The following is a 14,414-nucleotide window of genomic DNA, read 5'->3' as shown; positions in this document are numbered from 1 at the left end:
GCTCTGAAAAGGATAAAACCCAGGAGGAAAATAAACCAAGAAAAGTTAATATTTCCACCTCCTCTTTTCTAAGCCAGACTTGCATTTTTGAATGCTGGTGGTTGATGGCACTTTTGAAGGTTGCCCGAAGCCTACTGTAAGCAAGGCAGCAGCAGAGCTGCTTCACTTCGCTTGGCAGGCATCCCAGCACAGCAGTGCCCTCCCAAAGTCCCTGCTGAGCATGCTGCAGGTGCAGGAGAGGAAAAACGCAACGCTGTGTGTCATCCCAGCGGACCCACTGCCTGACTAAGGATTCAGCTATGGAAGGAAACCCTGCACAGGCTCACCATAGCTATCTGGCTGCCATCACCTGCTCAGACAACCAGCTACTGCACAACTCTGCAACCCAAGTTTTGCAGTTATGTACCACAATTCCGGCACCGTTTCCCATTAAACCCGTAACATATACAGTCAAAGGCTGACGACCATTTAACAGTGGGGACGATACTGTCAAAACTGTAAAGCGCTGACTGCAGTTGCATCATTTGCTTGCTGACTTCTTATGCAGATTTCCCTCTCCCTTACTAGAAGCAGTCACCCGTATATGCAGAATATTAAATGGAAAGGGATCATTAGGTCTCCCTTCTGCCATTGGCCCAGTTTCAAATCCCACCATTATTAGCTCTCCTAAAAAACATTTGTGCTGTCTGATGCCAATTAGCCAAGAAAACTAGATAAAAGGAAGTATTCCCTTTGTGGAGAACTAACGCTTTGAAAAGGTACATACCTCTACAGGCTGGAAAATTAATCTGTCTCTTGATGCCCACAAGCCATTTACAAATGCTGTCCATAGCCTGGCTGCATCACAGAATTCTCCGACTTCCAGTATTTCATAGCTGGTGCAACGCTTACTCCCAGAAAATGGCAAGGAGCAGGTCAAGCCTCAGTATACCAGAACGCCCCTTCCTCCTGCTAATGTATAAATGAAGCTGATTTGTTCCCATGAGTTTTAAGGACCTGTGACAGATCTTTCTGACAGAAGTCGCCTCAAGTATCCATTACAATTACACCGTTTTCCCCTCCCCACAGATTTTAGAGAGAGAAGGAACGAGAGCACCCATGGAGCATCGGATAAAGCTAGGCACAACATGAAGAATTTGCAGAAATATAAGTTGCTACTCACGTTTGCCATCGAGAACTCCCCAGCATTGTACTTTTAATTCACTACCCTATTAACATGTTAATTGTATGCAAGAGCCCCCCAAAGAGGCAGGAAATTCTAAAGGGTACCTCCTGGTAACCACCCCAAAATCACCTCAATGAAACTTGGAAGGGACCGGGATTGTGTGGCCTTGAGCTTTTCTGATCAGTTTGCCAAAAGTTTTCTAGTTTTTGAAAGAAACACGTTTGTCCAAAAAAAAACTAAGGCAGAAGGTTTTCATTTTCTGATCATGCAATTCAAAAGCAGCTGCAGAACAGCCTCATTGGTTCAGGCTAACAAAAACACTCTCTCCAAGTTAGCAAATTAGTATTCTCCCTGGTCTACAGATGAGGAGGAAAATGACAAAGAAGGACTTCATAATTGGTACCTATTAAAGAATGTTTCCAAGGTAGAAAACAAATTTCAGTCGAGAGATTCCATTCCCGGTTTTCTTAGACAAAATTTATTGATTTTGTAGCTACTAAAAGTGTTTCTATCAAAAGGCATGAAATTTAAATGCTTTCCAGCTTTCTATCACTTAACGATACATTTTAAGACAAAGGCTGCTAGAAAAGCAAGCAGCATTACTAAGGCAGTGCCCTTTAGATTGAAAAGAAAAGAAATCCTCTTGGTTTTGTGAGCAACCTGTAGGATTCCCTGAGCTGCTACGATTTATCATCACTTGCTGGAGGACAGGAAGCAAGGTTGGCAATATCATATGCTGAAAACACCACGCAATGCCAGCCACAAGTAAACACTGAAAAATATTCCCGCAGTGTGCCCTTGAAGAATGATGTCTGGCCTTATCCAGAAATCCAATGTCATACAAAAATGTACTGACTTATGTTAGGTAAGCAAAGGCTTTTAGGGAGAGGAAGAAAAATAAACTTAATGATTTAAGCAGCAATAAACTAAATCTTTAACTTCGACAGCCATTACAAAAATTTGTTTCTCATCTTTGCATCTACATGAGGTTTGAATACTAGTATCTGATTGCTGTACCAGCGAGCAGAAAAGCACAATAATCCACTTTTCCACTGATAAGATTAAATTCATGTAAGTATATCTTTAAAAACCTGGGTATAAAACTGAAATAACGAAGAGTTGATAAACACATGCAACACAGAAAAAAAAAACTTAAAATGTCGAAGTTGCTTTAAGTCTCGTCACTTTACATTTCCAGCAAAATACCTACGTGCCTCCTACCCAGTCCTGCCTCACTGGAAATCCTGCAGCAATTCAGTCCCCTATTTGCATGGACCGTGCCAGGAGGGATCTCTCTCACCTGGGAACTGCATTCTGCGGTAATCCTAATACCTCTACCATGGTCCTGCCACCATGCCAACCAGAAAGCCTCTTGCACGCTTCACTCCCGCGCTCCGCGTTCTCTGCCTCAGCCGGGTTGGAATGCAGAAAAGCCAGAGCCGAAGCCCGTCAGAGGCAAGACTCTGTTCAGCTCCTTGGCTCAAGTTGAACAATAGCCGCCCTTCGGTCGCTCGCCTTCCCTCGCAGCGCCTGGGACGCACGTCCTCCCCGCGACCAGCGACATGATCGAGCCGGGATGGGCAGCCACTTCATTTTTTCCTGTCCCAAGGGAGGCGGGGGGGGGGGGGGGGGGGGGGGGGGAGCCGAGAGGCAGCGCAAGCACTCGGGGTGGGGTGGAAGGGGGTGTGGGCAGGAGGAGACTCCTGTTAAGCAAAAATATGTCCGATGCCGAGAAAATCCAGCGATTCCAAGCAGCTGACTTCAAGTCTAAAAATCAGTTACAGGGAAACTTAGGAGGCTGGTAAAACTGCATGCACTGTCCGGACTACATGCAGCCAAGTCGAGATGAAAACACAGTTTTGCCAGCTGAACAAGGAACTACGTCTGAACGTGCCTGATAAAACTGCACTTTATTTGAAGACCTTTTCCCACTGCAAATGTTTCTACAGTTTAGGAAATATGCAGTACCAAAACAAGCCCTGGAGAGTCACTTCAACAATGAACTCCCCCCCCCCCCCCCCCCCCCCCCCCCCCCCCGGCTTTGTTTCCTGCACTGCCTTCCTCCCCCCCCCCTTTAAATTCAATTTAAGATCTATGGCTTTGAAAGTGAAATGGTGAAGTCTGATACCACAAGTCTTTTCCTGAGCTCTGTTCTTTTTTATTTTAGCAGTGCTGAGAGCTGAACTTCCAGGTATAGCTCTGGTCTAAAATAAAAAGACAAAAGCTGCTCTGTAAGGCTCCAAAGCAAAAACATACAGAGTTTGGTTACTGCTGCCGTTGTAACGTCCCTTATCCATTGTAATGCTCCTGCTGAGAATAGCGTGTCAAGTTGGATCAGTTTAAAAGTCCACGGTTTTGATTCCCAGCAGATCCCACCTGCCAGTCGGGGACCAGAGCAGACAGGCACGCACACAGGAGGAATGCAAAGTTGTTCAGCCTGTTGCTGAACAGGCTAAAATTGCTCGCGAAGAGCCGAGGCTGCACGCTCCCTCCCACCTCCTGCAGTTCGTGAGCGTGCATGCGCCTGTGGGGCTGAACACACCTATCTCACTCTAATTTTGCCACTTGTTTGCAATAAGGTATTCTCCTCTGATTTAGTCCTTTTGTTCCGCTAATGCTACCCATCTCCTTTTTTTTCTTGCTGGATTACTTATGATGAGCTTCTGCACATTCTCTTAGGGAACAACCTCCCACTCCCTCACAGCGTTTCCCCGGAAGAAACAGCAGCTTCGGTCACCCTAGCCCCTGCCAAGGCTCACGTGAGAAATCTGCCTGAAAAGCACAGCGTAACCCTTGGGAAAGAAACTTGTTGAATGCATGCTCAAACAATACCGACTGCAAAATAAATAATAGAAAATTATACTTGCTCCCTTGCCCTCTAAAGCTGATCACTGAACTATACGGAGGGATCTTGCACCAAGATTAGCACTAGAACAGAACAGCAGCTCAAAAATACCACCACCACCACCCCCCTGCAAAAAACCCAACACTGTCTAACAGCGGTGTAAAAAAATAAACAGACAAATCGGTTTGACCTGCTGCTTAGAAATGGCCAATTACCGGAAACGGTAGGGCAAAACGGTCTCATGATCTCAGTTGAGCCAGATTCTGCAAAAAAGCAGTTACAGCTTATAAGAGATTGCAATCTCCTCTCTCTTACCACCCTTGCTCCGCAAAAAACCCCAAATACTATGGTAATTATATAGAACACCTCATTCCAGAGCGCTGTACCACCTACATTCGCAGCACCACAGAAAAGCATCTTTCTGGAGGGTGGAGCAACATCAGACAGTTTATGTATACCACAGAGCATGATAGAAAAGATGGAAAAATTAAGGACTGGGACATTCAAATTAGTCTGTACATCTCTTCAAAGAGTTCTGATTCTTTTATAGGCAAACCCTGGCTTTTTTCTTTTTTCTTTTTTTTTTTTTTTTCTTTGTCTCATTACATTTCTGGGTTTTGTTTCCATGTTTTGCTTTTTCATTTCACATCATTTATAATACTTCATGTTTTAATCAGGTTCAAACAGAAGGGTTAAAACTTTGGATCCATCTCTGAAATAAGGCCATAATGTGCCTATTTCTTCCAAAGAAGCCATTTTTAGTGATGTGGGAAGATTAAGTCCTGGTATCTATTTTTGTAAACGCTAAAGCTTGCTGTATTGACCTCAAAAAAAGATTTCTGAAATGCCAAAGGAGCCGTCCGGCTCAAGCAAATACACCTGCTGAAGACTTAGGAATAGACACTGAATTTGGAAGATACTAAAAAAAAATAAATAAATCAGGGTGTGGGGTGTATGGCGTGGGGAACACAAACCATACAAGTACTCTAGAAACCTACCCAGCCTCAGGAATTTGAAATGCAATTTGCGAAGTCTAGGAATAAAAGTTATTTCCAAAAGACCGTGACACTGAACAAGGATTATAAAATGAAGCCCCTGATATTACCATGTGACTTTTGTTCAAATAACCAATCTCCTGACAAATGTTAAGATTCCACTTCTCATAAAAAAAAAAAGGCCTGTTAAATTGGAAGAACAGGAGGTTGCCTCGAGTATCTCAAGAAAAATGTCAGTGCAATGAATTAACTAGTTCCCGGCCAGCTCCACTGCCTCTGTTCAAACCAGGCATGGTCACAGCTTGTGACTCCGGAGGCGGCTGCAGAAGAAACCTATTAGCAGAGCAGAAGCACTAGTGCAGAACAGATAAAAAGAAAACAACTGAGGCTTGGACCTTTTTTTTTAAAATAAAATCTAAATTTTACATGTAAATCCATTTCTTTTAGTATAAATCATTTACAATTAAAGGCAAGATGTTGACTTAAGGTCTGTCTTCCTATGATCTAGCTGAACTGCTTAAAATTAGAAATACGTATGGGAACACTCAGCTTGCAGAAAATTTTAGAAACTGCAAATTAGGCAGGGAGAGAAGCTACTAGAAAAATGTTTTAATAAACATTCCCTTCATATATCCAGCATATTCCAGATTATCTAAAAACCAGCTGTCTGTATTCAGCAAAGTTTACATTACTTTGATGCAAAGGACTCAGAAATTAATTTAAAAACTAAAACACATCATTAGGTTTTCTAACATCTTAGAGGACTATATTTAAATTTTATATTTAAATTTATAAATACATTTATATTATTGTAATACATGCTGACTATAGTGTCTTTATCAGGAAAAAGCACTGAATTCAGCTTGTATGCCTGTATTGATCACATTACCACCAAGAGCATGAGGGAGAAGTGATGCGACATGAGGATGGTATTTCAGTGTGGATCCTCTTTTTTCCACAAATATTGGGACCGCTGGCAGCACAGAGAAAAGCGGTGCTTTCTCTACATGCCCACGCATCCAGAAATGCCACACTGAGCCCCAGCTGCCTCCAAGGTACCCTGCATGGGTGCTGGCAGCAACTGGAGGCTCTCTGGGAGGAGAGACTGGGGCTGCCCCAGCTCGGTAATGAAGGTGTGAAGGTGTAAAAAGGGGCAGGGGAAAGTGGTGGTTCAGGTTTTGCTCCTCCACACTTGTTGTAATTGGCAATAAATGAAATTAATTTTCCCCAAGTCAAGCCTGGTTTGCCTGTGACCATGACTGGTAAGTGGTTTCCGTGTTGTTCTCTTGACCCATGAGCTTATCGATCTTATCTTCTCCCTGTCCTGTTGAGGAGGGGGGTGAGAGCGGACAGCCAGCAGCCAGCAGCTGGCCCAGGTCAACCCACCACCAGATGCTTTGCTAGGAGCAGGAATAAAACATCTCGTCCAAAATTCACGTTCTCAGAAATCCACCAAAAAAACATTCCTTAAATCCTTCCTGTTTGCTCGTGGGTGGAACAGTTAACACCTCACCCTCACTGTCAAAGCAAGACCAGAGCACTAATCCAACACCGACCAAAAGTGACCGTCTGCTAGAGGCTCCGTGAGTTTCCCAGCCTTTAGACCAGCAATCCCCACCACCACCTGCAGCCAAGGGGTGAAGTAGTCGACTGTAAGAGCAAGCCCTAGTTATCTGCACCACATTGGCATCCTTGGGTCAGCAAGGTTGGTGACCGCTGCTCTAGACCTTCCTGCTATCGCTTCAGCCCATACGTGCTACAGAGCAGTGGGAAAAGACCATCGGTGAGGAATAAGTGAGATGACCGGCGTTTTCAATGGTCAGATTCTCACCTAAATGACATCTAACTTGCTGGGAAAAAGAAGGTTGCTAGGTCAAGAAAATATTTACAGTTCCATCTGAGATTTTTTCAGAAAAAAAAAGGGGACGAAAATTCAATTCTTCACTGGGTAATGCACAAGATAAAGCAGTCTCAAATATGCATCAAGAATTATTAGCTTGTAGCCAAAAGCACTTTACTGGACACCGAGTTGAATCTTAATGGACACTAATCACTGCTAGAACGTACGGTCCTCTCCATCTCCAAGGCAGCTTTTGGGAATTGGGGATTTGCTTGCGACACAGAGGTGCCTGTTAGAAGAGTTTCTGATGAACTCCAGCAGAGTTCAATAGCCCACTTTTCCTCTGTGGCTTTATTATTTTTCTTTTAAGTAAATTATCTCTCTGCTGTGCTGCCAAAACATTTTTGTCTGTTTTGCAGATAAAAATCACGGTTATAATTCTTTCCTCCCCTTGCGCTACGGAAGAGTGATCACTTACTAAAGGGGGAGCAGGTTAGCAAAATATACAGTTCATGCTTGGGTAAGTCGAATTTAATACCTAAGCCACCTCATACATTATGAGCCTTTTTATTTATGCATCAATAAAATGTAGTTCACCCACAGGTGTGTCACCACCCAATAACGTGTAAATATCAAAAGATGGTACAGGAAATACTGAAAACTCTGCTTCTTTTATTTATTATTTTTTAAAAAAACTCTGCTTCCCAGAGGTGTCATGGAGATTAATTAGCTCACGTTCATAGACTATTTTGAAGATGTAAAAATATTACTGCCTGATGGAAAACAAATCTCCTGAGGTCTTGCATGGAAAAACCCAATATATAATTGACAATGGATTTCTTACCCCACTACAGCAAGTTCTACCATCCTCAACCAGAATTCATTAAGAAAGAAAATCCCCCCCCGAATTTTGGGTCTTAAGGCAGCAACGACAGAAAGTTCTGCAGTACTTCTAATGCAGATGCACAAACCCCTTTCACTGCATACCTTCAGAGACATTTCAGCACGGGCAGCTCAGATGGAAACCTGCCAAAGGCCACAACAATCCACAATGCCGAAACAAAAATACACGGATTCACAGCGTTTCAGCACTCCAGAGATAAGATACAGGGCAGCTCACTGATTATTATAAGTTCAGTACCTGCCAGCCCTGCTTGTCATAAGAATATCCAACATATCGTGACATGGAGAAAAGGGAGAGATATGAGAGGAGAAAAGACCTGTTCAAACCTCCTAGGAACAACACAAAACCAAGGGGTGGGGGGAAATACGAAAAAGCAGAAGTGACAGTCCCAAACTTCATTAAAATAAAAACATGTCGTGGTTTTACTACTCAGCATAGTGCGCTTATTTAAAACAAATCTATTTCTTTACAGTTCCTGGAAGTGTGACTTGAATGGTCCTCCAGACGGTCTCCGTGTTTTTCCCACTGTTTGTACAGGCTTGTCCATCAAATATTGTGCATGTATTTTTCTTGAAGTTTGGACTATAAAAAGATTACAGAAACACATGAATGCTACAGAAGTGGATGAACTCGTAACACAATGTATGCATCGCCAGCATGAGATACGGAACTCTAGGCTGTGCCTAGGACAGAAGAATGTGCAACCCTAATGAAATAGTATTCAAAAGCGAGGCACGAGCCCTAACTGCAATGCACAAAGACATACCAGAAGTAGTTCAAGTAACAGGAGCTTTAAGAATGTGAGAGCACAAACTTCAGCTGTGGCAGAAGTGGGTAGTAACCCAAGCTCTTCTGAAAACCTCACACAGCCCTTGTTCAAACCTCTGCTGCCCTGGCTCCACTCTTACCGTAAGTGCACTGGCTAGATCAAAGCTAACAGAGCAGCTTCAGATTACACCCAAGTTACACTCCGGGCTGCTACTAGGGGTGAGCCCAGAAGGGGAAACCATTTGGCTCTCCTACTGTCCCCTTAAGCAACACGCTGCCACCACCTCCTTTGCGTTGGAGCCACCACACAGCTGCAGGGTTATTTGGAACACCTACCAGGTCAGATTCAAAGCTAACCCTTCAACACTTACTGGGACGTGAACATGATTTTGCTGCGCTAAGTCGAACCGATTCACCTGGCAAGCACACGATGGAACCGGCACCGAGAAGGGTGGCAAAGCAGGGACACAAGAGCGTGTACACCCCGGCGCAGTGGTGATAACTTTGTATATTTAATTTCATAGAAACTTCAAACTAGATGCACTTAATCCAATTTCACAAATATTTACATTATCAAGCATCAGATTATGCTAAAACAATAAACTGATCAGCAACTAATTCCATAACCAATACCGAAGTCTGAACCAGATTTAATTACATCAACATTTTAAAATTTAATTCAACAGTTCAAATTAACTCCAGACAAGCCTTAAGATAAGGAAAATCGGGCTGTAGGAAGAAGGTTAATTCTCCATTAAGTGTTAAGTCGGTTGTTACTGAAGGAAGAAAGGCAAGTATACATGGTTGGGTGAAGTGTAATTACTTCTTACCACAAGATCAAACAATTATAAAAGAGAAGCTACACAATTTAACAACCCGCAGTAAAGTTCATGCATGATTTGAGGTAGATTTCTCTAAAGAATTTCATAAATAAATTTTTATTATTGTTTTGAGAAACCAAGGAAAAGGATAGCTTCCTTCATAATAAACCAAAGTTTGGTTAGAACACAGTCAACAAATCTGCCCTAGATGGTCCAAAAGCTTCCCGTTCTCAGCAATTACGCCATTGCACAGCATACTCTACTTATAAAGTGTTTCTATGCTCACATAACATTTTAAAACCTCTAAAACGATTTTTTTGTGTGCTGGAAGTAGTAGGCAGGGATGTAATAATACATTTCCAAGAGGAAAAAAAAGAAAACCCTAACGGATTACGTGTCAATACTAGAAAGTTACGATTATGTGTTCATACCCCTGTTAATCCCTGCTCTAAAAAGGTTTAAGATCTAAACAGATAAAATTTGCTTCATGATGAAACTTGGCTTTCAGTACAGATGATCTCTGTGCAAGGGAATAAAGTTTCAGCAGTGTTCAGAACAAAACAAAATTCTTTGGCTTCACTTGTGTTATAGAAGAAGAAAAAGATAGCAGCTTGGCGATTTTCTGTAGACAAATAACTTCAATTGCCCAGGGGGAATGTCACTGAGATCCAGGCATCCTGTTTTGTTACATCTAGCCTCCCTGGAGTCAGTTTTAATTTCAAGCAGAGTTGTCTAAATTCTTCATCCTTCCAAGGCAGGCAAATTGCACTGTACATTGTCCAAATTTCAGATTACTTCAGGGCTTTCCCCAAAGTTTCCTAACCTCTTTTTTGGATGCAAAAGATAGCAGGACACTTTTCACACAGTAAATTTTTCCCTGTGTAGACTTTTGTTCTTTAACAATGCCCAAAAGCAGCTGTATTTCACAAGAGATTTTTAAAAATGCAATTCACAGTTTGCATTTATTTGCATTTTGGGATAGAACACGATGGGTAAATAACGTCAGCTAAAGACAGTTAAAGTTTTGGAATTTCAATTGATCTTGGCATAGCTACAATCCCTACTAATCATACCCAACAGTCACAGCACTAAGAGATGGTAACCCAACGCACTAGCACAGAGGAGCAGGCAAAGGATAAAGTCTTTAGCAAACCCTGGTCTGCGCTGTGATGTGAGCCAAAGGCTTCAGACCTCAGCTCACAAAAGGCTCCCACGCATGGCTTCTGGCAAGTGTCAGGGCAGGGCTGAAGAGCCGCAGGGCTAAATGCATGCAGTGCCCACCTCAGCCTACAGAAACACAGCCAGCGCTTCGGCCACCGCCAAGCAGGGTCAAACCACACAAGTGCAGAACGGTGCTTTCCGTACTGATCTCATTAGAGCATGGTACAAAGCACTTACAGGTCAAAAAAAACCCAAACCAACAAACCTTAAACCGCTCAATCAGGGGTTGCTAAATTAAACAATAAAGGCAACGGACAGTAACGCGCCTGATCCTTCAGACTCCCGGCTCTGCAGAGAGGCTCTCACACGTGTATATTGTGTACGTATATACAAACATGCTCGTGCAAGCCCGAATCGGGCAAACCCAAAGACTTGCAAACAAGTCAGCACATCTAAATCCATCTTCCTGCCAGAGATACTGCTATACAACACACCCCTCAATTAGAGGGCTAAACCCAGAGCTCTATTTTGCATCCCTGCCATGCATAACAGTTGACAGGAGACGGCTATTTTGCACATAGTGACACAGTGAAAAAGCAGACAGTGCTATTGGGAAAATTATTTCATCAAGACACATCATAAATCCCTACGGCTGAGATACAGGGAGCTGTAAACTGCATTTGTCATCCTCACTTTCTAACAAATATTCTTTGTAGGGAAAGTTCAGTGGTGGAAGGTGAAAGGACAGCCCTGTTTTCAGCCCACAGTTTTGTTAGGAGTTACAGGAAGACCATTATTTCAAATTCCTGCACTTCCCTCAATAGATCTTTACCAAATATGTAAAGATTGGTGCATTGCAGATTCTTTCATCAACCAGGTCACAAACAACCTCTCTTCTTCCAGAACAGACTATCCATCCCCACCCCTATCCTCCTCCCCTCCAAAAAAGTAGTCGCCCTTTTCAGGTATTCATCCTAAAACATTAGCACAGGGATTGTAATTATGTGGTGAGCACACAGTAAATCTATTTGTTCTTTCATCACTAAGTGCTCATTCCAAATGGAATGCACAGAAAGCAAGGCTCAGCTTCCATTGTTTTAGTTGCAAACAACCTTGTCTCAGAAGCAGCAGTTACTGAAGTAACTTAGAAATCTTTTTAGCTAATGTTTGTTCTCTCCTGCCAAGTTTTTACCTGAAGGAAGAGCAAGGGCTGTGTATCTTCTTGGTGCAATCCCCACGTAGGAGGGCTCGGCAGCAGCTTGCAGGAACTCTTAAGAGGTACATGCCAGACAGCAATGAAACCAGACGTCACTTCACTAACCTTCTGTCGCTCACTCCATTTTCAAGCCTCTGGACGCAACCTTTTAAAACAGTACAGAGGCAGGACTCCTGCACAGCTAACGGGTCACCTGATAGCAATGCAGTATGGATCTGGCACCAAAACAGACTGATGCTTCATTTTTATCACTTCTTCCCTTGTTTGTGTGATCAGAGCATCTTCTCTATTCAGTGGAATACTTACTGAAAAAATGAGCTTGAGGGAATGCAAAGGGGGTGATCACTAAAATGAAAATCTATCAACTGTGCAATGAAGCCAGAGGATCAGGAAGTTAAAAAGTCATGTTTGAAGATCAAAATTCCATCTTCACCAAATTTCAAAACTGTACATGTAGTTCACCACAGTACCGAAGGTATATTTTGTTTATTGGCTCTAAAGTATACTCCTGAAGATGCTTAGAGATCTAAAATTAATTTTAGCAGCCTCGGTCTTTCTGAAAAAGGTAGCGATAGCTGAAAACTCAGTTTTCACAATAGACTGAAACTCAGTCCTCTCACTTAGGTGCTAAACTTGAAGAAATTCAGGTTTGAAAAAAAAATCCGACTTGGGTGATTTACCACCGAGCTAGAATTCCCAATTAAGTGCCTCCTCTAACAGCTGTGTGATCAGGAAAGTCAGGGTGGCCAGTTTCCTATCTATTTGCATTTTAGTGCTGATCTCCCAAGCAGAGGACATGTTGCAATACTGTTTTCACCAGAAGTTGTGCAGTCTCCTTCCCGTACAACCACTAGACCATGTGTTTTTATGAAAGTTGTAGCAACTCAGTACCTCAGAGATCTTTATCTCTCTGAAATTCAGTATTTCTTGGCTGGGAGAGACTAACTATGGGAGAAAGGGACACACACAGATACAGCATCAGTTTTACTTCATTCAAATAACAGGCTGTAAGCAATCAGAGAAGCTTCTGCACAAGACAAGCTACAGTTGCTTTATGACGATCGGCAGGTAACACACATGCTGGGAAGAGAAAGTCAAAAAGTGACAGAAAGCAAAACTGAGAACCAGTGAAACGCTGGCTGTGAGGAACTCCCGGTGGTTATCTCATCCTGTTTTCCACCCAGAGTGGGGCAGCACCTGATGAGGTCAGCTGTGGCTTCGTCCAGCTGAGCCATGAAAGCCTTGAAGGATGGTTTCTACAACCTTGCTTTAGTGCTAAATTACCCTTCTGGTGCCAAACTTTCCCTTAATCTCTCAATCTGAACCTCCCAAACTTGTGGCCATTCCCCCTTGTTTTATCATCTACCACTACTGGGAAGGGTTTGGCTGCATTATCGCTACCTCTTTCAAGTAGCCATAGACTATCACATCACTCCCTTAGCCTCTTTTTTTGCCAGCCCGAACAAGTTGAGCTCTGTCAGCCTCTTTTCATGGGTCCCCTACTCCTGAACAGAATGACCTTGGCAGATCTCTGCTGGACCGTCTCCAACCTTCTTCAAGTGGTGGGCCCAACACTGGACCCAGTATTCTCGGTACGAGGCAGCAGCATGACCACTCTGCCATCACCACGTTGCTGGTTGCAAAGGCGATCTCCACAGAGACATCCTGAGAATGACAGCTCACCAGGGCACGCGAGATCCGTTCCAAGGAGGAGAACAGATGATAACAGCAGGTTGCATGGATCAAACTGTACCAAAGGATGGCGAGAAGAGCTGCAATGTGAGTCAGCAGCTGAGTAACAGCTATTAATGCCCTGCAGAAAGACCAGTTGGTTCTCTGATGTGAAATATGAAGATGACTCCAGCACAAAAGTTTGGAAGATGAGCTAGAGACCTGTGCAAGGGTGAATAGACACTGACATGCAGTAGACACTGTATACGCAGAGCTGACTGCGTAGAAGCTCCTGACAGGTGTAAGACTTGCTTAGCCAGATTGTCCTCAATCTTGGTGGCTGTTCTCTCTCCAGCCAAGAAAGGGGAGTATATTTTCAGGGGGGCAGGGAAGGAAAGGGAAAAAAAAAAAAAAAAAAAAAAAAAAAAAAGAGGAAAATAAAAAGAAGTGGCTGCTTTAATTATGTGCTTCCCGACACTTTTGTCAGCAACAAAGTAGTTTAAGGAGTCCCTGCCTTCTCTCCTCTCACCTCCGGCTGCTTGTTTCTATTGCAGAACCATTCCAGCAGAGCTCCTCATCTTCAGCCCCATTAATACTGTTTAGGACAATTAGATCAGCGAGGGCAATAGTCAGCAAGCACACTAGTATTGAGTGTGGGTAGAGGGTACAAATAATGTTTTCCCATTGATTAGACCAAGTAACTGGACACAACCCAAAATTTCTCAATGTTAAGTGACTCAAGGTGAGGACAAAACGAATATTTGCAAAGAGCATCCTCACCTCTGACCTGCTTTCAGCAATCTTTTCTCAAGAGCCTTCATAAGCAACAGTCACAGATGCGACTGAGAAAAAACAGGGTTAACTAGTTTCAACAAGTGAAATGGTCTTTATTTTCTTCTCAGGTGACTTCATCTCCAGATGTAAAAAGAAAAATCCATTTGCATCAACACTAGCCTTTCTAAGCATCAGAGAATCTCAAAGAAGTCTCTCCCTGATGACGCTCTTTCCTAATAATTTAACAACAAATT

The 14,414-nt window shown here is 43.1% G+C and overlaps 1 protein-coding gene across 9 annotated transcripts in view; it reads right to left on the bottom strand.

Moving 5' to 3' along the window:
• RASAL2 (RAS protein activator like 2) overlaps nucleotides 1-14,414 on the bottom strand; it is a 187,249-nt gene that overhangs the window by 75,715 nt on the left and 97,120 nt on the right. Inside the window, exon 1 of one of the 9 annotated variants that reach the window (XM_040610600.1) lies at nucleotides 2,466-2,697. The exons of the other annotated variants lie outside the window; for them this stretch is intronic. Within the exon in view, the coding sequence (XP_040466534.1) occupies nucleotides 2,466-2,478 (13 nt within the window). The 5' untranslated portion in view covers nucleotides 2,479-2,697. Of the gene's footprint in view, nucleotides 1-2,465; nucleotides 2,698-14,414 lie in introns of those variants that run through there. 9 annotated transcript variants of the gene reach the window in all.

Source organism: Falco naumanni, chromosome 11 (genome assembly GCF_017639655.2).
Source record: "Falco naumanni isolate bFalNau1 chromosome 11, bFalNau1.pat, whole genome shotgun sequence".
NCBI lineage: Eukaryota > Metazoa > Chordata > Aves > Falconiformes > Falconidae > Falco > Falco naumanni.
The sequence above is the reverse complement of the archived record's forward strand: the minus strand, read 5'-3'. Positions and strand labels throughout refer to the sequence as shown.